The sequence below is a fragment of the Symphalangus syndactylus genome, chromosome 5 (genome assembly GCF_028878055.3).
Source record: "Symphalangus syndactylus isolate Jambi chromosome 5, NHGRI_mSymSyn1-v2.1_pri, whole genome shotgun sequence".
NCBI lineage: Eukaryota > Metazoa > Chordata > Mammalia > Primates > Hylobatidae > Symphalangus > Symphalangus syndactylus.
The window spans coordinates 25700566-25726824 of record NC_072427.2 but is presented as its reverse complement, the minus strand read 5'-3'; the positions used below and the strand labels follow the sequence as shown (position 1 = coordinate 25726824).

At 37.9% G+C, this 26259-nt stretch overlaps 1 protein-coding gene across 12 annotated transcripts in view; it reads left to right on the top strand.

The window, feature by feature from the left end:
- ZFAND6 (zinc finger AN1-type containing 6) overlaps positions 1-26259 on the top strand; it is a 77375-nt gene that overhangs the window by 43798 nt on the left and 7318 nt on the right. For 11 of the 12 annotated variants that reach the window (XM_055277497.2, XM_055277495.2, XM_055277500.2 and 8 more), the window contains 3 exons: positions 15209-15379; positions 16598-16706; positions 17579-17679. In XM_055277497.2, the coding sequence (XP_055133472.1) occupies positions 15226-15379; positions 16598-16706; positions 17579-17679 (364 nt within the window). In that variant the 5' untranslated portion in view covers positions 15209-15225. The remainder of the gene's footprint in view (positions 1-15208; positions 15380-16597; positions 16707-17578; positions 17680-26259) is intronic. The other variant, XM_063638645.1, reaches the window with a different exon arrangement.

Below are 26259 nucleotides of genomic sequence, written 5' to 3'. Positions count from 1 at the left end.
TTTATATTGCAACTTACGGGTTAAAGTATTTTCACAATCACCGTCCGAGTTGACCCCCTCAAAATCCTATGAGTTAGAAAGGACAGGCATCATACCTATCTTAAATGAAGTGCTTCAGGCTAACCATTTATCTAAGTAGGAAGTTTATATTCACAACCAACTTGAAGATGAGTCAGTTCTTTTTTCTTTTCACTACACATCAAGTTGTCCCTGTATATATAGCAGTTGTTTTGCAGTGATTTATAGTTAAACTTCCTTTCATGATACATTTGTTAGTCATCCGTACAAGGTGTGTTACGTTTTAACTGAAAGAAAATCAGTTTCTGAAGTATCTTGCAATCGTTTCTGGCATCCATTTTTCTATACCTCTATGAAGTGAGAGTGGTATATTCTAAAACTTTGTGGTTTTTATACTTAACATTTTGTGGTTTTGTGGCTAATGAAGTTGTAATTTTGGAATTAGATGTGATGTTTGTGCAGATACTTGAAAATCAGACACTAATATTTCTGTTCTTGTACCTACATTGATGGGAGCAGAAGTGTTTGTCCTAAATGTCTTTTATAGTGTTTAATAGCTAGCAGAGTGATAGGTACGATAAGTTTATCAAGAGATCCTTGAACAAAGAGCTATGACAAAAGAAAGTACTTGCTTATAGTCGTGGAATTTTGCTGTCTTTCCTGATAATTTTTCTAACCAAAATAGTTGTGAAATCATTTATTCATCCAGCGTGTATTTGAGTCCCTCCTATGTGCCTGGCATTAATCTAGAGCAGGAATTGGCCAACTATGGCCCACTCACCAAATCCATTCCAGTCACCCCTTATTGTAAATAAAAGTTTTATTGAAACACAGCCATGCCTATTCATTTACTTATTGTCTATGGCTTCTACTTTACTATAAAGGCGGAATTGAGCAGTTGTGACAGACTGTATGGCCCACAAAGCCTAGAATATTTGCTCTCTGGTGCTTTAGAGAAAAAATTTGCCAGCCCTAGTCTAGAGTGCTGGGAATATAACTCTGAAAAAACCAAATAATTTAAATTTTTTTTTTTTTTTGCTTTCATATTATAGGCTCTTTGTGCCTAGAAACTTACTATTTGCTCATTATGCGTATTTTAATTCATGTTGAAGGACAGTGTTGATTATTACAAGTAAGTTGTTTTCCTCTGAATTTGTGTAGGTATCTTTTTCCTCAGTAACCCTTTTCCCTGAAATGGGAGACTGAGTAAGAACTGTGTGCCCAAAACCTCTGCACGGATAGAGACTTCAGTTTCCAGTATGTGGATAAGAAACTAGATGGAGGAAGGCTTTACTCTGGGGTAACGTATCTCAAAATAGGTGAAAGAGAAAAAATACAATGAAGTGTAATCAGAATCAAGATTTAATAAAAGGGCCCGGCGCAGTGGCTCACGCCTGTAATCTCAGCACTTTGGGAGGCCGAGGCGGGTGGATCACCTGAGGTCAGGAGTTCAAGACCAGCCTGACCAACATGGTGAAATCCCGTCTCTACTAAAAATACAAAAAAATCAGCCAGGCGTGGTGGCGGACGCCAGTAATCTCAGCTAGTTGGGAGGCTGAGGTAGGAGAATCACTTGAACCCAGGAGGCAAAGGTTGCAGGGAGCCGAGATTGCGCCACCGCACTCCAGCCTCTGCAACAAGAGCAAAATTCTGTCTCAAAAAAAAAAAAAAAATAGATTTAGTAAAAATAATTTGTTTCATCAAGAATACTCAACAAGTGAAACTAGTTTTTTGTTTTTTAACTGTGAGAGTATGGTGATGAATATAATGACTACTATTAGGTAGTCATTACCTAATGATATCACCATATTATATGACATATCCTTGTAATACAATGACAACTATACTATTATAGTATGGTTTGGTGCCACTGCCTTGATGGCATGTTAAAGCTCTAGCTGTTTTACCCTTCATTGCTTTTACACTGCCAGTGCAAATGTCAGCACAGTGAATAAGACGAATAACAAGTTCTTGTTATTATGAAAATAGGGGCTGGGTGCAGTGGTTCATGCCTGTAATCCCAGCTCTTTGGGAGGCCGAAGCGGGTGGGTCACCTGAGGTCAGGAGTTCAAGACCAGTCTGGCCAACATGGTGAAACCCCGTCTCTCCTAAAAACACAAAAAGTCGTGGTGGTAGGCACCTGTAAATCCTAGCTACTCAGGAGGCTGACGCAGGGGAATCACTTGAACCTGGGAGGCGGATGTTGCAGTGAGCCGAGATCGTGCCACCGCACTCCAGCCTGGGCAACAAGAGCAAAACTCTGTCGAAAAGAGGAGAGGAGAGGAGAGAGGGGAAGGGAGGGGAGAAGACGGGGTTGGGAGGGCAGGGGGGAGGGGGAGGGACCTCTGAAAGGATCTCAGGAATCCCCAGGAGTCCACAGATGTGCTTTGGAAACTACTGATTTAGAGTGTGGACTCCAGCCACCTGCTTGGGTTGAATCCCAGCTCCTCACTTAACTAGCTGTGTGTCCTTGGGCAGTTTACTTCTCTGTAAAATGAGAGTGGTAATAGTACCTACTTCATAGGACTATTATGAGGATTAAAGGGATTGATATTTATAAGTGCTTGGCACATAAAGCACTATATAAATATTGCTCAATAAATAGTAAAGCAAGTTTTCTTCTGTAAAAAATGTGCAGAGTTTCATGAGCAGAAAAAATACAAATTTAGAGAATGACCATATATTAAACTTTAAAATTAGGGAAGGACATTCATTTACAATTGAAGATTTGCTTCAGGGAGAGAAGAGATTTTTTAAAAGGTTTTGGGCAGGTGGGGGGTGGGGGGCTGGGGGGCAAGAACAAAGTCTACATAGTTGAATTAAAAGCTTTAAGGGCAAAGAGGGAATAAAAAGGCATAGATAGATAGATCGATCTGTGGTAATCTTGAGAAGAAAGAGAATGAATGTCCATGAATGTGGAAGCCAGTGGGAAAATTTGAACAGGTTTCCTCTTTTTGCGAATAAGAATACTGGGTGGCCTTGTGCCGGTAAAAACTATGCCTTGTTCTTTAAGGTATGCAATATGGAACCTAGGTCGGTTTAAGAACATGAAATTCACTGCAGCTTAATTTTACTAATAAAATTACCATTTGGTATGATAAATTAGTCACATTGCTAAATGAACCTCTTTCTGAGTAGGCCGAATGGAAAAGATGCCCAAAAGCTTGGAGCATGAGGCCAGGCATCCTTATTTTTTTGTTTTTTTCTTTTTTTTTTTTGGAGTCTCGCTCTGTTGCCCAGGCTGGAGTGCAGTGGTGCGATCATGGCTCACTGCAGCCTCCGCCTCCTGGGTTCAAGCACTTCTGCCTTAGCTTCCGGAGTAGCTGGGATTACAGACGCCTGCCACCATGCCTGGCTAATTTTTGTATTTTTGGTAGAGACAGGATTTCACCATGTTGACCAGGCTGGTCTTGAACTCCTGACCTCAAGTGATCTGCCTGTCTTGGCCTCCCAAAGTGCTTGGATTACAGGCGTGAGCCACCACTCCTGCAGGCATCTTTGTTCAGTGCACAAACTGTATAGTCATAGGTGGCACACCTTGCTGACAGATCTAGATCTCTTCTTAAACAGCAAATTCAATTTCTTTAAAAGGAGCCTTTCTAGTTTTTTGCCTTGGGATAAATCCTTGGCTACTAGTGGTGGTGTGCAGGTAAGGTGGCAGGGCAGTTTCATTCACACATTCAATCAATACTGAATGCCTACCATTTACCAAGCATTATTCAAAGCATCAGTGAACAAAATGGACAAAATCCCTGCCATTATGGAGGTAACATTTTAGCACAGGGGAGACACAATATAATAGTAAATTAAGACTAGGATAAGGGTGTTGAAGAAAAATAAAACTGGAATTGATGCTGGGGACAATTTTAAATAGGTGGCAAGGGAAGTCCTCCTTGAAAAAGGTAACATTTGAGCAGAGACCTGAAGGAGGTGAAGAACCTAGTCATAAGGATTTCTGGAAAGTAGAAGGAATAGCAAGTACAAAGGCCTCAGACAGGAAAATACCTGTCATACTCAGCAGTGTGTATGGGAGGAAGAGGAGTAAAAGAGGAAGTCATGTAATGGGGGACCAGATCATGAAGAGCCTTTAAGTCATGGTAAAGAATTTGGCTTTTAACGCTTTGTAAGTTGGGAAGCCATGGAAGATTTTGAGTAAGCAAGCAGTGTGATTGATTTAGATTTTAGTAGGATCACTGGCTATGTTGAAAATAAAGTATAGGGGGCAAGAAGCAGGGAGACAGATACATATATACCAGAAGCTATGTTATCAATTGCTGCATAAGAAACTAACCCAGGCCGGGTGCGGTGGCTCACGCCTGTAATCCCAGCACTTTGGGAGGCCGAGGTGGGTAGATCACGAGGTCAGGAGATCGAGACCATGGTGAAACTCCGTCTCTACTAAAAATACAAAAAATTAGCCGGGCGCGGTGGTAGGCGCCTGTAGTCCCAGCTACTCCGCAGGCTGAGGCAGGAGAATGGCGTGAACCCGGGAGGCGGAGCTTGCAGTGAGCCGAGATCACGCCACTGCACTCCAGCCTGGGCGACAGAGCGAGACTCCGTCTCAAAAAAAAAAAAAGAAACTAACCCAAAATTCACTGGCTTAAGCAACAAATATTTATTATCTCACACAGTTTCTGTTGGGAATGTAGAAGGGCCTCAGCTGTATGGTTTTGGCCCAGGGTGTTTCATGAGGTTGCAGTTCACACATCAGCCAAGGCTGCAGTCATTCAAAGATTTGATCAGGGCTAGAGAAGATCGGCTTCCTGGTTCACTCATACAGCTGTTGGCCAAAGACCTCAGCTACTCATCGCATGAGCCTTTCTCTATGAAATGGCTCGTAGCTTCTCCAGAGTGTGTTACCAAGAGAGAAAGCAAAGCAGAAACCACAGTGTCTCTTATGCCCTAGACTTGGAAGACATGCCATTACTTCCATGGTATTCTGTTGATCTCCCAGACCAACACCGATAAAATGTGGGAAGGAACTGCATGAGGCCTGACTACCAGGAGGCTCAGGGAATTGGGGCAGGCCACCTTGGAGGCTGGCAACAGACAGACAGAAAATGAGATTTAAAAATAAGATATACCATTTATAGTAGATTTTAAGCAAATACCTAGGAATATCTAAAAGATATGCAAGACCTCATCACAGAACACTGTAAAACATTATTACGAATCTAAAGGAGAACTAAACTGAGAGATCTACAGTAGTATTTGCCCATCTGTAGATTCAACACAATTTCAATAAAAATCCTATTGATTTTTATTTTTTAAGTGGAAATTGACAAACTGAATCTAAAATTTGTGTGGAAATGCAAAGAGCCAAGAATAGCCAACACAATCATGAGGAAGATTAAAACTGATACTAGATACCAAAAAAACTGTAGTAATTTAGAACAGGATAGAGAAATAAACCAGTAGAATAGAATAGAGAGCGTAGGAAAAGACCCATACGTGTATGAGGCCTAATGTGTGGCTGCAAAGATGAGACTGTAGGGAAAAGATGATCATTTTAGTAAATGGTTTGGGGTTAATTAGATATCCGTATGGAGAAAATCATTAATCTTAACTCTTACCTCATTCCATATCAAAAAAAATCAACTCTAGATGGATTGCAGATCTAAAAGTGAAAAGCTCAGCTTGTCACATGCCCAGCCTTGGCTCAGGTATTCACCCCTGAGACAGGCCTGGCCCTGGGATGGGAGGGGTCAGGCCTACCCAAGCAAATGAAATGGTCTTCCTGCAAGAAATAGATGTTCTGTTACCTAAAAGAGCAAGGAAAGAAAATATAGTAGGCAGATTGAAGCTGTCACCTTCAGTAATACAAATACCCTTCAGATTCAATTGTTGAGTAATTTCATAATTAAGACACCACAGATATATTTAGCTTGGTGTGCTAAGTGGAGATGGGATTGTACCAAGAGTGTTACTATCATTTATCACATCATGGTTATAACTCCATATAAATCGTGTCTGGGGATACACATTTGGATGAGACATAATGCCTTTCTAATCCTTTCCCTTCATTGGGTGATGAATATTTTTCAGTCATCCCTCAGTATCTGCAGGTATTGGTTCCAGGACCTCCCTCATCCCACCCCTGCAGACACCAGAATTTGTGGGTTCTTAAGTCTTGCAGTCAACCCTGCGATACATTTGGGTATGAAAAGTCAGTCTTATTGACAGGTTTCACATCCTGGGAATACTGTATTTTCAATCTGAGGTTGGTGGAGTCGCCGGTAGCCACCTAAGATAGGAATGTCAATCAGAAGTTTTCTAGAATCTATCTTCAGATGCAAACAATACAGTGGCCTCTTTGTGAGATTTATTTTACCAGTATAACTATATAGCAATATAGGATAAGTATATAGTGATATATCATATTGCTATAAGGACATTTTTCTCATAAGTTTTTAATAAAGGTTTCTTATAAGTGGGAGGGGCTCATCTTACCACTTTGTGCTGTGGTACTAGTTCAAAGTTTAATGTGCATTCTTACTTAACTACACATGTGTATTTTTTCTTCTCTTGAAACTGATAGTGAAGATTCCCAAATTGAAAAGGCCAAAGATTGCTTATAAGATCAGTCAGGTAGCTAAAATTGAAAGTGGTCTTGAATTGGAGAGTACAGGCTGTGCCTAATAGGGCCTTAGCTGGTGGATTTTAATTTGGGGAACATGAGTCCAGTATTGTCAGATCTCCCTATTTTTCAACAGAAGAAATCTGGAAAAAAACTGCTGTATAGGCTGGGTGTGGTGACTCACACCTGTAATCCCAGCATTTAGGGAGGCCGAGGGAGGTGAATCACCTGAGGTCAGCGGTTCGAGACCAGCCTGGCCAACATGGTGAAACCCCATCTCTACTAAAAATAAAGAATTAGCTGGGCATGGTGGCACATGCCTGTATTCCCAGCTTCAGGGGAGGCTGAGGTAGGAGAATTGCTTGAACCTAGGAGGCAGAGGTTGCAGTGAGCTGAGATTGCGCCACTGCACTCCAGCCTGGGCAACAAGAGCAAAACTCCATCTCAAAAAACTGCTATGCAGAGAAACTACAAAGCACATTCAGTACAGTAGTCCAAAATCCCTATACGTTTATCAGAGTGAATAGCATTCATCCCAGGTGTTTTGTATCAGTCATACTTTCTGATCTGTTGGCTTTATGAGCATTCCTGGATTTTTTTGAGACAGAGTCTGGCTCTGTTGCCCAGGCTGGATTGCAGTGGCGTGATCTTGGCTCACTGTAACCTCCACCTCTTGGGTTCAAGCAATTCTCCTGCCTCAGTCTCCTGAGTAGCTGGGATTACAGGCACGTGCCGCCACGCCCGGCTGATTTTTGTATTTTTAGTAGAGACAAAGTTTCACCATGTTGGTCAGGCTGGTCTCAAACTGCTGACCTTGTGATCTGCCCGCCTCGGTCACCCAAAGTGCTGGAATTACAGGCGTGAGCCACTGCGCCTGGCCAGATTTTTTTATCATCTCTGCAAAAAGGCTACTGCTGCCCCTTACCATCCCTCATGTCTGTTTATTACCCATGTGATAGTTGGAGATCCAAAGGCTCAGAACTCAGAATTACTGTATGCAACCAGGAAACACTAATCTCAAGCACCTATGCCAAGTTAGGTAATTCCTCTTTTGATCAGTTAATAGGAAAAAATTAGAGTGTACCATAAATCCTATTTTGCTCTTTTCTGGGATCCATTTGATACAATTGCAAAGAGAATTCACCCATTCTGAGTGGTTAGTTTTCCAGTGATTTAAAAAAAGGCGGAGTGTGACAGGAGCTCATCTTACCTTTATGTAACACTTTGTGTTGCGGTGCGGTACTAGTTGAAAGCTTAATGTGCATTCTTATTTAACTAGACATGTTATGTGTATTTTTTTCTTTTCTTGAAATTATTAGTGAAGGTCCCAAAATGAAAAGGCCAAAGATTACTTATAAGATCAGTCAGATAACTAAAATTGAAGGTGGTCTTGAATTGGAGAGTACAAGCTCTGCCCAAGAGGGCCCTAGCTGATGGGTTTTAATTTGAGGAACGTGAGTCCAGTATTGTCAGATCTTCCTATTTTTCAACAGAAGAAATCTGGAATTATGTGACATTCCCCAATTTTTGAATGCTAGCAACTAATTTTTTTAAAAAAAATAGGTACTGGCCAATCAAATATGGCTATGGGTCAGATTTAACTCAGGTTTGCTAGTTCACAACTTCTTTGGACTAATTCATCATTTTAAATTATATTTTCTCCCTATTTTTTTCGGGAGGAGGGAGAAAAAGAATGAAGTGAAAAAAAGTATGCATTTTATAACTGCCTTGGGCTCTTGGTCATTCTTACTGAATAACTGTTTCATTATATAAATTATGAATATTGCACCGTGAAACATTCTACATCAGTTTTCTCCCCTTTTCAACAGAATATAGCCGTTTTTTGCCTGACATGAATACTCGTGACAATAATGAAGTGTGTTTACTCAACAAAATATTTCGTGGGGTTCATGTTAGGCATAAAGAGGGTTTGAAGAAGCTTAGAGTTTATCTGGGAACAGAGTTGTATACCAGTGAAGTATTTGAGTAATGGTACAATTAAGTGCCCCAAAAGAGTGGTACAGCAGCTTCCTTAGGAATATAGAGTAGAAGAGGCTTGAGGTGGTCAGAAAGGGGCCCAGAAGAAATAGAATTTAAGCTGATTTCCTGAAATAGGTAGGATTATTACAAGCAGAGTACAAAGGTAGACGGGATATATTAAAAAAGGAGCAATATGAGCTAGAAGCTTGTTTCCAAGAGTGAGCATGATTTGTTTCAAACAGATGGAAGCAAAGGACCTCTGCTTTTAGGAAGAGTAGAGTAAGAACAGTTATTGAAACTTTGCTGTGTGCCACACACTGTTTAGATGCTTTTCATATGCATTATTTAATCTGGTTAGATAAATGATGTAAGTGCCCTCTTAGAGAGTTGAAACCAGGAAAATTTAGTAACATGTCCAAGCTTTTACAGGTAATAAAATGGGAAAGCTGGGATTCCAGCTGCTGCCGACCTGACTCCAAGCCCATTCTGTTTACATACAGCATAGTTTCTAGGGAAATTAGGCTGCTCGGGTTAAATTATGGGAAGCACGAATGCTAGGTTGAGTACTCCTCTCTGGGACAATTACTATACAAACTAAAACCGAAGTAATATGATGAGAACTGGGTGTTTTAGGAGAATTTCAATAAATGTATTAGGAGGAGGGGCAGTAAACTGTTAAAAATAACCCAGGTATGACAAGCAATGAGAACCACAGTTGGGATGAAAAATAAAAGAGGATGAAACATTTCAAAATAAAAATTATTGGAACATGGTGACTTACCTTTAGGGAAGGAAGCACAGGAAAGTAGGTTTAATTCACATGTATGTGCTGTTTTAATTGAGTTTATGTTGCCATTATTACTATTCTTTTGTCAGAATTTTAATAATTGATAATGAATTTTCTTTACAGTCTTAAAACATTTAATCTTGAATTTTTAATCCTGCTAAGAACTTCCTAGGTAAAAAGACATAAAGGAAAAACAAATTTTTTCAAGAGCATGGTTTTAGCTAATTAAAGCTGCATAATATGTTAAGATTGAATAAATAAATGGAATTTAAAATGTATACTTAAAGGAATAAGAATTAATGAATGCTCAGAAAATTATAGGTTTTCAGGGATATGGTGGACTTTGACAGTTCTCTTTTTTGTTGTTGGTTTGTTTTTTTGTTTTGTTTTGTTTTGTTTTTTAGATCAAAAGACACTGACTTAGCTGCTTACCAGATAGGGGAACTTGGGCAAGTTACTAAGTCTTTTTGAGTATCATTTTTTTGTTTGTTTTTAAAATAGGGATATCAACAGCACCAACATCATAGGGTTCTATTGAGGATTAAACGAGATATAAATAAAACAATAAAAACAGTTCCTGGCACATAGTAAACTCTGATAACTGTTAAGTATTGTCTGGGATGTTAGAGGAAGTAATAGGTTGGGGGTTTGACTACGAATGTTATGAACAGTTAAAAGTCACATTTTATGAATTCTCTTCAATTCATAGGCTTTTGTTTATTATACCATGCTAATCATTTTTAAAGTATCTAGTAGAGTGATCTTACTCTGTCTCTGGATTTGTGGTTTTATAATTCCACAATGCAGCAGTTAAGGAATTGTTCTGTCTTTCCTCCCCTTATCCCTTTTCCTCCCTGATCATTTGAATGCCAGACTGATTTCCCCAAAAAGGTATAGTAGCAAAGGGAGGGAGGCAGGACTTCAGTTTAGTTTCTTCATAGCTACCCCATCTATGCCATTACACATTCAGATAAACTAAATTACCCTTTTATGGTTTTTCGTCTTTTTCAGTCTTTCTGACTCTTCATGTAAAGGTACATTTTATGGCCTAACGATTAATAAGACTGATTTTTTTTTTTTTTAAGAATCCTGTGAGAAACCCTTTGTGCCTCTTGAGTTATGAAAATCATTGTTAATTTGATGCCGTGCAGGCAGTTTGACTTGGGAAAATTGGTAGTGTTACATGTTTTCAAACTTTAATGTTTTGAAGTAATTGTAATGAAAAGCTTAGTGGTCATATTGTACTTCCATCTATGACTTTTCACGAGTTTTTATGGAAATGTGATATTTATCTTTTTACTGTTTGGTTGCTAGCCATATATTTACCAGTATCATTGGGAGAGTTCCTTTAATTCCTCTCTTATACTTTAATGTTGTTAATAAGCGGTATAGCACAGTTGGTGGTTTAGACCCGAGTTCCTCAGTCTTTTTTCTCTATTTTTTCCCTAAGAAGCCTTTTTAGTTTTTTTTTTTCTTCTTAAGTGGCCCCCACCTCCAGAAGATTTTAACTCCAGAGACATACTGCAGGTCTGTTTATGTATTTTATGTATATCTCTGTTTTATACAAGAGTAAGGGCTTTTGTGACCCTTTCCTCCAGAAATCAGTGTTTTCCCCCTTGGGGGGCAAACTGTCTATACTGAGAGTGCACGTTTTATAAGCAGTAGATTCTCAAAATTTTGGTGTAAATATCCCGAAGGGCTTTTGTGTATGAGAGTTATATCTAGTGAAATAAATCATATTAAAAATTAAAGCTGAGAAAATGTTTTAAGTACTAGTTTATTTTAAAATATTTTATGAAAAATGACCACTTTCCTCTCCCCCACACTTGTTAATGAGAAGAGTGGCATTGTTAACACATTTTTGCAGATTTTTTTAAAAGTCTGCCTTAATAGCAAGTTTCTAGTAGTTGCTTTGGCATTCAGTCTGTTACAGTGTTATAAAGAAAATCTGGGCTCATATGTATTTGGAAAGAATATTTTAATAACATTTTCAGATAATAGAGGTTCTTTGATATTACACTAAAACTTGACAATTGATAGTTTCTGAAAGGATAGTTGCAGTGTGAAATTGAAACCATACAAAACAAGCTTGTTCAATCTGTGGCCCAACACAAATTCATAAACTTTCTTAAAACATTATTATATATTTATTTATTTTAGCTCAGCCACTGTCGTTAGTATTAGTGTATTTTATGTGTGGCCTAAGACAATTATTCTTCCACTGTGGCCCAGGGAAGCCAAAAGATTGGACACCCCAATATAAAACTTTTTGTCCTGTTACATTAAAATTCATTGGCCTTTCACTTTGAATGGATCTTCTGTTCATGAGTAATTTCTTACTATTTCTTGCTAAGCAACCAGCATTGGTTGCTTAGAAAATACTGATTCAGTGTCTTATGATGATATTTCAAATATTGATATAGTAGCAATTAATCACATTTCATTAATATCACCATGAATCTTATCAGAAACTCAGAATATTGGAGATGCTTGTCAAGGTTTTTTTCACTTGACTGTTGTCTTTGATAACAAATACTATTAGATGTTTGAAGTGATGAGTGCACTTTGTTCGTTTTCAAAAATGTCTACTGAATACTCAAGTCTTTTTTTTTTTTTTTTTTTGAGACGGAGTCTCACTCTGTTGCCCAGGCTAGAGTGCAGTGGCGCGATCTCGGCTCACTGCAAGCTCCGCCCCCCCGGGTTCATGCCATTCTTCTTCCTCAGCCTCCCGAGAAGCTGGGATTATAGGCTACTGCCACTATTCCTGGCTCATTTTTTGTATTTTTAGTAGAGATGGGGTTTCACTGTGTTAGCCAGGATGGCCTCTATCTCCTGACCTCGTGATCCTCCCGCCTTGGCCTCCCAAAGTGCTGGGATTACAGGCGTGAGCCACCGTGCCCAGCCTGAATACTCAAGTCTTAATAACCAGTTTATTAGTCATTCTTTCAAATAAGAAACGTGTTCCGTGAAAAAGGTAATTCAGTCAGCTCACAACTCAAACAATTGCACAGTGCTTTTTCTTCAGTCTTCATACTTCTTTACACAACAAGAGTGCTTCATGCATGTTTCTCAGTTTGTCATGTAAAATGTTAAGATGTGTATTCAGGGTCAAGATTTAGTAAAATTAATAATTTTTACTGTGAGAGCATGGTGATGAAGAATTGACTACTAGTACAGTTGGGTGCCACTGCTTTGATTTGGCTCCTTGATAAGGTTTCAGCTATTTTTTTCCCCCACGATTGCTATAGCAGGATTTATGCTCATGTCCATGTGGTGAAAAAGGCAAATAACTCACTAGTATTATTATGAAAACAATTTTGACCTCTGTAGGGGTATGTGAACCATACTTTGAGAATCATTGACGACTTAATAAATGATGGAGCTGGGATTCAATCCAGGTATTGAATTGAGTGTGTGTGTGTGTGTGTATGTATGTATATACGTATATACATACATACGTATATACATATATACATACTATATATGTATATACGTATATACATACATACGTATATACATATATACATACTATATATGTATATCTATACACATATACATACTATATATGTATATCTATACACACATACATTATATATAGAATCCCAGCTCCATCACTTATTTTATTTATTTATTTATTTATTTTTGAGATGGAGTCTCCCTTTGTTGCCCAGGCTGGAGTGCAGTGGTGCGATCCCGGCTCACTGCAACCTCCGCCTCCCGGGTTCAAGCAATTCTCCTGCCTCAGCCTCCCAAGTAGCTGAGACTACAGGCACATGCCGCCACACCCGGCTAATTTTTTTTGTATTTTTAGTAGAGACGGGGTTTCACCATGTTAGCCAGGATGGTCTCTATCTCCTGACCTCGTGAGCCACCATGCCCAGCCTCCATCACTTATTAATTAGCTACATGACCTTGAGCAATTACCCTGATACCAAAATCAGATAAACATAAAAAAAAGAAAGCTGCAGACCAGTATTCTTCATAAAATAGGCAAAAAAGGGAAAAAAAAATTTGACATTAGCATTTCTATACTGTGATTGTTATTTTTTAATTTGATATGTGTGTGTATGTATGTGTGTGTGTATATATATATGTATATATTTTACAGGGCTGTAGAAGAAAGAGGGTTCTAAAGTAGCATTTATAAAAAGAAAGGTGGCAAAGATGGGATTCTGAAATGACTTATCATGGAATAAGAAAGATTCTTGCCAAAATCCCAAATTGTGTTCATAGGCTAAAGGTTTAACTATCCTCAACAGTTTTAGGACTTTTGTTTTAAAAGGCAAATGCTAAGCCTGCTGTCTTGTTTTGTAATTCAGTCAAGTGCATTATTGCTCTTGGTTCTGAAATATGTATAAATCCTCACTACCCATCAACAGTCTTCAGATAATGTAGGGAAAGAGAAATCTAGTTGGTAACAGTAAACTGTGAATGCTTTCCTTGGGTGTTTACCAGTTCAAGGAAATTTCAGTGGCAAAACATTTTCCTTCTTTGGTTAGTCTCATTCTTCATGATCTTTGAAATAGACTCATCTGTAATACATATACACCCATTTTGGAGTAACCTTCACTTAGGAGATTGTTGTTTTTTAATAAGAAAGAGAGCCTGTTAGTACCTTCTGTCATGTTATTCATGCCAAAGAACCAGTTGCTTTATGGGAGAAATGGCACATGGGGTTCTTCCATCTGCTGTAATTGACTATTGCTTTCATGTGGTTCCCAAACAATTCCCTCAGTCCCAGCATCACTTGCCTGTCTAATGCCTCTGTCCTGTTAGTTTTTAATTTTTTTAGTTTTAAATACTTAAAAAAATAAAAATTTCCACCAATTAGGCAAGTAATATCTTCATTTTAGAGAATTTTAAAAGTAAAGGTGCAAATCAGGGAAAAACACTAGCTTCACCATCCTGGGATATGTTCATTACTGTCCTTTTTGATGATTAATGGGTGCTCCTTTTTTCCTAATTGGCAAAATATTGTATACGCATTTCATATTGTGCCTTTTCATTTATTATTATTATTATCAGTATTTCCCTCCATCAAAAAGTATTCTAAAATATTTTTAATGACTGCATAACTTTTGTCATTTATATATCATGCTTTTTTTAAAAAAAAACTACATACATTCTAATGTTATTGTCAGTTTATAAAAATTATAAATAATGCTGTGAAGCACATCCCTTATATTTTATTATTCTTTTTCTGATTATACTCTAGTCATTTTGTTGAAGACCCTTAAAGGGGAATGACTGGTTCGGATAGCAATATTTGTCTTTTACAGGGTTCTTGAGGTGAATTGCTAACTTGCTTTCCAAAAAGATTGAACCAATTTATTATCATTTTACAAGCATTCAGCCCAGTTCTCCATATCTTCACCAGAAATGATACTATGTGAAATGCTTTTAAAACAGAATAAATAACACACATTAGCACATGAACTTCCAGCACAAGTTTAAATCCTTAGAAATTAAATAGTATAACATACATCAAAACTTATAATGTATATCTCTTATTACTAGGAGGGTCCAAACTGAGCTAGACTTAATAAGTTATCCTTAACCTTCCGGGGGTAGAGTCTTCAAAACAGATTTCTTTCTCTAGGAGTTCTTTATACTTTCTGAGCTTGTACAGACTTGCTTATGTAGAGTGAGTTGGAGATAAAAAGTTCAGTGTGTGTCCTTTTGGTTTTTATATTTTCCTCTCCTTTTTAGCCCTATGTCTTGGGACAGTTATGTAGAATAGTTTGGTATATGTGGGTTTTTTTCTTTATCATATAAAAGCAGTTTTGGATAATGTGTGATTGGAAGTTATGTGTCTGAGTTCTTTGCTAATTTTATATAAATTTCAGGTGTGCAACGGAGGAACATGGCTCAAGAAACTAATCACAGCCAAGTGCCTATGCTTTGTTCCACTGGCTGTGGATTTTATGGAAACCCTCGTACAAATGGCATGTGTTCAGTATGCTATAAAGAACATCTTCAAAGACAGAATAGTAGTAATGGTAGAATAAGCCCACCTGGTAAGTAATTCTAGTAAAACCCATCTGTATTCATAATTGAAATAGAAGTGGATAGTTCGGTATACCCAATACCTTTTTCTGCTCTCACATTGTATTTATATTACCATATTCATATCAGTAAAATTTCTCATTACACATTGTGATTATAATCAGTAGTGAGGAGTTAGGAATGAGTATCATCACTCATTGAAAATACTGTAAATTCATACCATAATCTTATTTCTGTGGCTGTGGAATTCTATTACTTTATTAAAATAGAGGGGACACCTCAACTATCTTGGAAAGTAAGGGAAGAGTGATAAAAGAACCTTTGTTCCTTTATCTGGTGTGACTTACAGCTCAAGTAGTTGTTGAAGGAAGGAGTGGATTATTGATAACCACAGCTCAGTGGACTTGAGACGAAGCTTTACTCCATTAGGAAGGAGGAGTATCATGGATTAACTCATAGTAAGGGATGTTCAACCCCAGTTCACTAGGGTTTTTTATGCCTTTTTGTGTCAAAGGATATTCTTGGAATTGAGGTGGTCTTTTGTTTCAGTAGTTGTGTAAGAAGGATCATGAGGATTCTGAGTATAAGCTTTGCAAAAAGGAAAGTGTTTAATGTATTCATTTACGATAGTTCTCATGTAGGTTAATGCCTGCATGTATAGATTTTTGTGGTTAATGAAAGTGTAGGCTATTACGTCGTTAATTTAATATTGTGTATGAGATCTTGTCTGTTTCTGTTCAAGCCAAAACCTACAACCATTTAACCAAAACTCCAAATTTTCTTAAGGCTAAGATCAAATGAGTATAAATTGTCTTAAAATTAAATCATCATCTACATTTATAACCTAATGTACTGAGCATAGATTTTAATTCTGAACCTATATTCTTCACTGCTATGTCATCTTATTTAAATATCTCATTTGTATTCTAGTACTTGGAAGATGTTTTTGAATTAAAGCATTTGGGCTTGGGTGCTATTCAGTCCTAAGAAATAGGAGTTTATTAATGTATACAATTTGTTGATGGTTTCCTTCTTGGTTTAAAATTAACATATTTTTCACTGGCAAACCATTGAAAAATTTTTAACTAAAAATAATAAACCAACATACTACATATTAAAAGAAAATCTCTATACTGTGTTCTGTGGAAAATGGATTTTGATTTTTTTAGATAAGGTCTTAGACTGCTGAGCATATAGAATCACTAACATGAAATGTGGTACTGTTACAGCAACCTCTGTCAGTAGTCTGTCTGAATCTTTACCAGTTCAATGCACAGATGGCAGTGTCCCAGAAGCTCAGTCAACATTAGACTCTACATCTTCATCTATGCAGCCCAGGTAAGATGTAGTCTCTGAATTCTAATGGGAATGCTAATAAAAACTAAAGAGTATATTCTGTGTTTGATTAATAAGGAAAACTACGTAAAGCTACTTTTAGATTAACTGGCCTAAAATTTTATCTGTCTGATTATAACTAGTTAGAAAAAGCGATTTCTTGCTTTTTCCTTGAGGGATCGGGGGTTATCGTTTTAAGTCTTAGATTTCTTTTTCAGGCATCTTTTTCTTTCTCATAATATATCCTGACCTACTCCTGAAGTCCTTTGGAAGCATATTAAGTGAAATGTTAGTCTTATTCTGCAAGTATTACTATCTTGTATTAAAAAAATAGTCTTGTCACACATTGTTTAATATCATGATGTAGTACTCATATTTGTTTATATTGTAATATGTATATATATATATTTTAACTCTGAAGTCACATCATTTAGAAGACTGCATACAGCAATACTGGTTTCATTTTTATTCTGCTTTTAGGAACCAATATATTAAGTTCCTACACTGTGGTTCCTTTTTTCCAATTCACGATAGGAGATGTTCAGTTTTGCTATGCCAGAATATCATTTACAGCTTTGTCTTAGGGTTCTTTAAGCATGTCTTTATCATGCTAGTTTTCATTTAGTGAATTCATGTGGTACTTGAAATACACAAAGGACATATACACTGTTGCTTTGTTTCCAAGGCAGTAAAATTCTGGTCCAAATTGGTCTCTAGTTTTAAAGCTCTATGATTATGTTTAAGTTATTAAAAAAAGTATGTCTGTGTTCTCATCTTAATCATCTACTTAGATATGTTGAACTCTTACTATGTCACATTAGTTAATATTCATGTGTAGAGATCACCTTTTAAAATGAAATATTTTGCTTTTCTAGCCCTGTATCAAATCAGTCACTTTTATCAGAATCTGTAGCATCTTCTCAATTGGACAGTACATCTGTGGACAAAGCAGTACCTGAAACAGAAGATCTGCAGGGTTTGTATATGAACTAGCATGTATTTTGTTACTTGAGTATTACAGGCCAGTCACTATCCTAGGTGCATGTATAAAAAAATTGCCAGCTTAAAATACATATTTTTCTGTTTTCCCTATGAACTCAATACTTTATATCTTTAAGTATTTAATTAACATGTTGGGGAGCCATTTCACACTTACATGTAATTTTATCATCAGCATAAACGTTACAAATTCAAAATTTGTTTAGTTTGGAAAATATAATTAAATGAATGTGTGGCAGTGTTACACTGTTCATTTTTACTATTTTAGCCAGTTCAGTCTATATACTACTCTCTAAGAAAACTGGGGCCACTGGTTTGAGGAGAATCTCTTTCTTTTGTGTTTTGACTCATTATCTGAGAGACTATGTCTGTCTTGCCTGGCAGTTCTCCTTCTTCTTCCCCATGTATGCAATCGTCACATTCAGTTGCTTGTATTCACAGCATGGTATCTATCTAGTGTTCTTGCCCAAGCTCTTCATTTCCCCATTATGAAGCTTAAAGTGATCTAGGAAGACTTGAAAATTTGTATGAAGCCTTTTGTAGTAGGGAGAGAGAATGCGGAGTAGGCCATTTTGGAGGCTACTAAATAATCTCTGCTTAATTAGTTGTATTCTAGCAGTGTATGGAAATAACATGGTAATAAGGAAAGATCTCTGGAAAGATAAGCATAATGAAGAGCAGTGTGTCATTCTGCCTGTGAGATGATTTACCAGTGAAACTTCATTGTGCATGGTGTGCACATGATGGTAACAGATACATCTGCCAATCCTAGTTTAAGTTTGCTAAATTTTTAATTTAGGCCAGGCACAGTGGCTTGTGCCTATAATCCTACCTACTTGAGAGGCTGAGGCAGGAGGATCGCTTGAGTCTGGGAGTTTGAGACTAGCCTGGACAACAAAAAATTAGCCAGGTGAGGCAGCACATACCTGTAGTCACAACTACTCAGGAAGCTGAGGTGGGAGGATTGCTTGAGCCCAGGAATTCAGGCTGCAGTGAGCCATGATCGTGCCACTGCACTCCGGCCTGGGTGGGCACCACAGCAAATCCCCCACCCCCGGTCTCAAGAATTAAATAAACAAATTTAAATAAGCTAGGTAATTCCTCTTGCTTTTTTTCATACCCAGCAAATACTTGACCCTTTGCTTGTTTGTGTAGATTTTGCCATAACAAAAGAATATTCTGTGTGGTCAACGTAAATATTCTAGTCCATCTAGCATATTGTGATAAATTGATAAATGTTTTAAGTGAATAATTCTTATTTCTTAGTTACATCAAAAAATTTAAGGAAGGGCAGAAATGAGGAATATTTTTAAAGAAATAAGGAAAAGACTGGGTGCGGTGGCTCACGCCTGTAATCCCAGCACTTTAGGAGGCTGAGGCGGGTGGATCACGAGGTCAGGAGATCGAGACCATCTTGGCTAACAGTGAAACCCTGTCTCTACTGAAAATACAAAAAATTAGCCGGGCGTGGTGGCGGGCGTCTGTAGTCCCAGCTAGTCAGGAGGCTGAGGCAGGAGAATGGCGTGAACCTGGGAGGTGGAGCTTGCGGTGACCTGAGATGGCACCACTGCGCTCCAGCCTGGGCAACAGAGCGAGACTCCGTCTCCAAAAAAAAAAAAAAAATTTTAGAATGTTGACAGTGAAAAAAATGTATAAAGCTTAAGAATACAATAGTACTTACAGAAGTTTGACAAAGAATAAAGGTCATAGATTGGCGAACTATCATAATACAGAAGAAGTGTTTTTATACCATTTGTGTATAAAAGTGTTTTTCTTTCCATTTGTGGTATATGGAAAACAATACCGTTTTCTCCACTTAGCCCTGAGTATATCACTTCAAAAGATGGTCCTGATGCCATATTAGGAGAAATTGTATAGGCCTCATTTTTCATACACGATTTGAATGACTTTTAGGTTAAACCAGTATTAACTTGTAAGTACCTTTAAAAAACTTAGCATTCATAATATCAGCAGCAAATCTTTGATAAATTAGGTATAAGTTTCATCTCAGTTTTAAGAGAGGAGGATTAGGTTTCAGTATGTAAAATCTCTTAACAACCTAGTTTAAAAAAAACATACTATTGAATTAAGAATACCCTTTATATTATAAACATACACAAATATAAACATGTATGTTCGTATATATGCACATGTGTATTCTGTATGTGCACACACTCATATACACTTACATGCAATTACGATTTCCCTATTTTTGATCAAATTCAAATAACTTTTTTTCCATTTATTTAATAGATGGATGAAAAGAGAGAGAAAAAAGTCTCTTTGAGTCAGTCATATGGTCATAAGAGCTGGAACTGGAATCCAGGGACCTAACTTATAGAGGCCAGTATTCTTATGATTAGACAATCGTGGAGCTTGTTGGACTAGGATGTGGATATGTCTATTCCTGTTAACACATACATCTCCCTCAGTTCTCAGGGTAGTATCAACTGGTTTAGCAAACTACCCAGGTATCAGTTTTCTGTATCAGTTTTCTTCTTCCTCACTCCATATGGTTCCCTCAAGGGAAATTTATGTAGATAGGAAAACCATCCCAGATGGAAGAAGGTATATGAGTAGCAGCTGTATGTCTAAGCCAGAATTTTGTAACATTTTGTAATTGGAACATTCAGAACAACTTTTTCCTCTACAGGTATTCTGCTTATAATTAGGGTATGCTGCTACCAGGTGGGTGGTACTGCTTTCATATTGGCCACATGGCTCTGAAGAATTTTTATGTTTCATTGAGAATTTAGCATATTGAAGCATGTTTCTTAGTTGTTCTTTTTGATTTAAAAATACAGCAGTACCTTACTTACATAGTGTCACTCAGGAGTATAAGTCAGATTTCCGGTTCACATTTGCTAGCTTTTAAAAGAACTACTTTAAGCATTTTGGTACAGTCTAAAACTGTTGAAGAATATGCTTAAATTTAGTCAACCTCTTAGTCCCTCAGATCTTGGGTCATAGTAGAAAAATACTGAATTTGGATTCATAAGTTCTATTTTCCTATCTTGATAGGCCTGCTTAACTTCACTGAGCCTTACTTTCATTACTCTTAAAAGAGAGTAAGTATATCCCTCTTACAGGGTATTAAAAGATACTGAGATAATGGAGGTTGGATGAGCTTTGTAAGCTGCAGAAGATATTCTTTATATTGCCCAAGTGATTTGGGAGTTGTAGGAGGCCTAGAGTAAGAGAGAATTTTGAAGCTTTCCAACACTCGAATGATGTCATATGTTAAGATGGTAAGGTCTGCATCACTGAAGCATTCTAGGAAAGATGAGTTGATGTTAGAGACCATGTAGAGGGGAATGCTGTGCTTAGTGGCAGGATGAACTAGAATTCTCAGGCTCTTTCCTACTCTGAGGGTTTCTGACTTTATACAAAGTTGGATTGTCAAATTATTGGTTCAGAGAAATCAGAGGGGGACAGTCTCTTTGGACTGATATAGGAAAGCTGTATGGGTTTGAAAAATCAGGCATTTCTTCTGCTTCTAAAGAATGAGTGAGAATAGCCAAAGCTATCTTTTTTTTTTTTTTTTTTTTGAGATGGAGTCTGGCTCTTTCACCCAGGCTGGAGTGCAGTGGCGCGATCTCGGCTCACTGCAGGCTCCGCCCCCCGGGGTTCACGCCATTCTCCTGCCTCAGCCTCCCGCGTAGCTGGGACTACAGGCGCCCGCTACCTCGCCCGGCTAATTTTTTGTATTTTTAGTAGAGACGGGGTTTCACTGTGTTAGCCAGGATGGTCTCGATCTCCTGACCTCGTGATCCGCCCGCCTCGGCCTCCCAAAGTGCTGGGATTACAGGCGTGAGCCACCGCGCCCGGCCAGCCAAAGCTATCTTGAAAAAGAACAAAGTTGGAGGACTAACAATTCTTGGCTTCAAAATTGAATACAAGCTGTAGTAATCAAGACTATGTTATACTGGCATGAGGATAGTCATAAAGGTAAGTGGAATAAAAAGTTGAGAGTCCAGAAATAAACTCTTATTATATTTATGGGCAATTGACTTTCAACAATGGTGCCAAAATCATTTGATGGGAAAAGAATAATCTTTTAAACAAATGATGCAGGAACAACCTCATATCCACATTCGAAAGAATGAATTGGACTCCTACCTCATACCATATGCAAAAATTCACCCAAAATACATCAAAGACCTAAAACAAATAGAACTATAAAACTCTTAAAACAGGTATAAATTTTTGTGATCTTGGTTTAGGCAGTGGTTTCTTAGATATGACACCTTAACCACAAGCAACCACAGAAAATATAGATAAATCGAGCTACATCAAAATAAAGATTTTTGCTTAAAAGAGTGGAAAAACAGCCAGGCGCAGTGACTTATGCCTGTAATCCCAGCACTTTGGGAGGCCAAGGTGGGCAGATCACTTGAGCTCAAGAGTTTGAAACCAGCCTGGGCAACATGGCAAAACCCCATCTGTACAAAAAATAGCCTAGTGTGGTGGTGCACACTTCTAGTCCCAGCTGCTGGGGAGGGAGGCTGAGGTGGGAGGATCACTTGAACCTGGGATGTTGAGGCTGCAGTGAGCCATTAACACACCACTGCACTTCAGCCTGGGTGACAAAATGAGACCCTCTCTCAAAAAATAAAAGAGTGGAAAAGCAGCCTACAGAATGAGAGAAAAATACTTTCAAATCATACACGTGATAAGAACGTATAAATAATTACAATTCAACAATAGAAAACCCATTTTAAAAATAAGCAAAGGACTTGAATAGACATTTCTCCTGAAAAGATAAACCAGTTTCCAATAAACACATGAAAAGATGCTCAACAGGGCTGGGCACGGTGGTTCACATCTGTAATCCCAGCACTTTGGGAAGCCGAGGCTGGTGGATCACCTGAAGTCAGGAGTTGGAGACCAGCCTGGCCAACATGGTGAAACCCCATCTCTACTAAAAATACGAAAATTAGCTGGGCGTGATTGCACGCTCCTGTAGTCTCAGATACTTGTGAGGCTGAGGCAGAGGAGAATTGCTTGAACCTGGGAGGTGGAGGTTGCAGTGAGCTGAGATTGTGCCACTGCACTCCAGCCTGGGCAAAAGAGCAAAACTCCGCCCCCCCCCCAAAAAAAAAAAAAGAAAACGAAACATGCTCAACATCATTAGATATTAGGGAAATGGAAGTCACGGGACAGCACTTAATACCCACTGGGATGGCTCTAATCAATAACAAAGTATTGTCAAGGATGTAGAAAAATTGGAGCCCTCCTGCCTTGGTGGGGGTGTAAAATGGTGCCAGATACTCTGAAAAACAATCTGCTAGCTCCACAAAAAATCAAAAAGAATTGTCATATGACCCAGCATTTTTCTCCTGATTCCCAGGAGAATTGAAAACATGTCCACACAAAAACTTGTACACAAATGTTCGTAGCAGCATTATTCATAATAAAAAATAGAAACTACTCAGATGGCTGTAAATAGATGATTGGATTAAAAAAAATGTGGTATATCCGTATAGTAGAATATTCAGCCACAAGAGGAAGGAAATTCTGATACATGCCACAGTATGAATGATCCTTGAAAATATGCTGAATAAAAGAAGCTAGGTGCAAAAGGCTACATGTTGTATGATTTTATTTATATAGAATGTCTGAAATAGGCTAGTCATACAGAAAGATTAGTGGTTGACAGAAACTGTGGAAAGTGGGCAGTAATTGCTAATGAGTACAGTTTTCCCTTAATGTGACTTAAATGTTCTGAAAGTAGATAGCGGTGATGGTTTTATAACCTTGTGAATATAATAAAAACCACTGAATTGTATACTTTAAAGGGTGAATTGTATGGTATGTGAATTATATCTCCCCACCACCCCAAGACAGTGAAGAGGGCTTTTGCTGGAGGATAACTTGTGAGTGCAAACGCATACAGATAGGAAAAATGAAATTTGAGAAAGAATGAAAAGACTATTTGCTGAAGTGATCAGTTCAGGCAGTTGTATGTTGAAACTAAAGCTAGAAAGGTTGTTTGGAAGTTGATAAGGTATTCTTTGGTCTTAAAACTCACATAAAAACTGAGGAAACAGGATGATTTCTGGGAATCATAGACTTTTAAAAATAGTACTATATCATCTTGTCCGTGAATCCATTTTGTGACTGTTGAAATTCAGGTTGTCAGCTATTAGTTTCAGGTAAGCTAAGGTTACCTTAGCCTCATGGGTATATAATCGACATTTATTGGTCCCACATTTGAGCTGTAGCATATAAGCTTTTAGATAGCCTTCTGATCCTTCACTTTAAAGACTGTGCATTTGCCTCAGTTAAAAAGAAACCATTTGCCTTCTTTGGGGCTTTAGGGTTAATACTGTGAAATGTCTTTTGACATATGCAGTAGCATTTGTATGCATAGAAGACAGATGTATTTTCACTCTTCTCCATTTCCAGATCCCATTCAAATTTGCGTCTCAGTAGTTAAACCAGTTTTGTTAAAAACTATAATCTTGTAATAGTGTTACTGCTGTTAAATGGGTTTTTTTTTAATATCAGACTGTTTTTGGAGAACAGGTTAGATATTATGGATTATAGGTTTCAAAACCAATAAATACAGTAGGTTCATTTCTGATTGCAAGTTAAGCTGTTTTTGGGTCTATATGCATAGCCAGATAGGCTTATCAGATACTGTTCTAGGAGCTGGAGATAAACAGTAAACAAGACATTCAACCCTTGCCCTCTTGGAGCTTACATTCTAGGGATATTTATTCATTGAAAATAAAAGGTTTGATGTGTCTGTATATTCTGTTTCAAAAATAATATGTTCACAGTATTATTAATAGAACCATCTCCTGTCTGGTTTCAGCGTGTCTGAGGGGAGTAACATGCTATAGAGTTTGTCATTAGCACATATTTACTTCTTTGTGGCATTTTGCCTTTTGTCATCTTTTGTTAAAATATGAGATAATGATGGCAACATAAGCAGGTTAGAATCACAGCAAATGTCTGAGCATGTATTACAATGTGTAGTTCACTGTGATAGGACTGGAGGTTCAGATGGGGAATAAGGTAACCATCCTTCTTCTCAGTGGCCTTACAGTGTAGTTGGGGAAATGAGGCACATAAATAAAATAGGTAAGTAATTCAGTTCAACAGATACTTATTGTCGAGTGTCTGCTATGTGGTTGGAGACACTGGGATAGGCACTGATAATGGGATAAATAGGACCGATGTCTCCCCTCAAAGAATTCAGAGTTAAACCAGGTTAAGCCAGTGAGGGAATTTTAATATGAAAAGTGCTATACATAGTAGGGTTTCCCACTCCAAGGTTGTTGGAGAGGCAGTGGAGAAAGAGCTGGTTATATAAGCTTAAACAAGAAAAACAAGTTAGAGTTAGCCTGATAAAAAGAGGGACCAGAGGGGCATAGAAAGAGTATTTTGTTTGGAAGGCACAACTTAAACAAGAGCCCAGAGGCAAAAGAGAATTTGATATGTCCAGGGAAACTGCAAGTACTTCAGTATGGCTGAATCATGGAGTACTGTTGAGGAATAGTGAAAGATGAGGCTAGAGAAAGAAGGATGAAGAAAATCATGAAGGATCTCTGGGCTTTATCCTGGGGGGTAGTTGGGAGCCATTGAGGAATTCTAAACATCAGAGGGAACATCATTAGATTTTCACTTAAGGCAGATGATTGGATGCAATGTGTGAAGCATGGATTGAAGAGGGAACTCGTGAGGTGCCCAGTGTTTGGAAAAGGTGTTAAGGAAAATCAGAGTGAGAAGCTACAGAGAATTGAGACAAGGAAAGGGTATTTGACCTTGGTCTTGAAAAAGAAGAGGACCTAGATCAAATGGGGAAAAAGGAAACCCTTTGGAATAGATTGTAAGAAGTGTGAGCAAAGGTACATGTCGTATTCCCAGTGTAGATTAATGGAGCAGTGGATTCCTGGGGAAAGTCTAGTTGGTGATAAAACTGGAGAGGTTAAGAATTTGATCTATGGCAAATTCCACCATTTTAGAGCAAAATGTCACGTCTGCAAGGTCATATTATATGATTCTGACTCTGGTGACAGCATTCATGAGGGCTAGAGTGGTTAGCAACAGGAGGGGGAGGCATGTTAAGATTTCAGAATAGTAATTTAACCCGAATCTTGGTAAATCTGGCTTTGGTTTCCATACATAAATGCATCAGCTTATTATCTTACAACATTTTAAAGCTTCTTTGCTTCAATTTGCTTTATTTGTAACATTTAAAGTGCCTTTATGTGAAACATTCTGGGAACTTTAAACATACTTAATATTCCACAGAATCTTGGTTTCACCTTTTCCCTTGTTCTCTGGGAAACCGATGTCATTCTGACCCCGAACAATATTAAGAACTATGCATGTGGCTATGGTCTTGCACACTCCCTTAGAATATTCAAGTAGTAGTTGTTTATGTGCCTTTTATTGATTAAATTTGTAGTTACTAGAAAAATTAGAAAATACAGTTAAAACCTAAAGAAGAAAGTCTATACAACCACTGTTAACGTATCATTACATATTCTAGATTATTTTCTACATGCATATATACATACATTTAACAAAAATGGGTCATATTTTT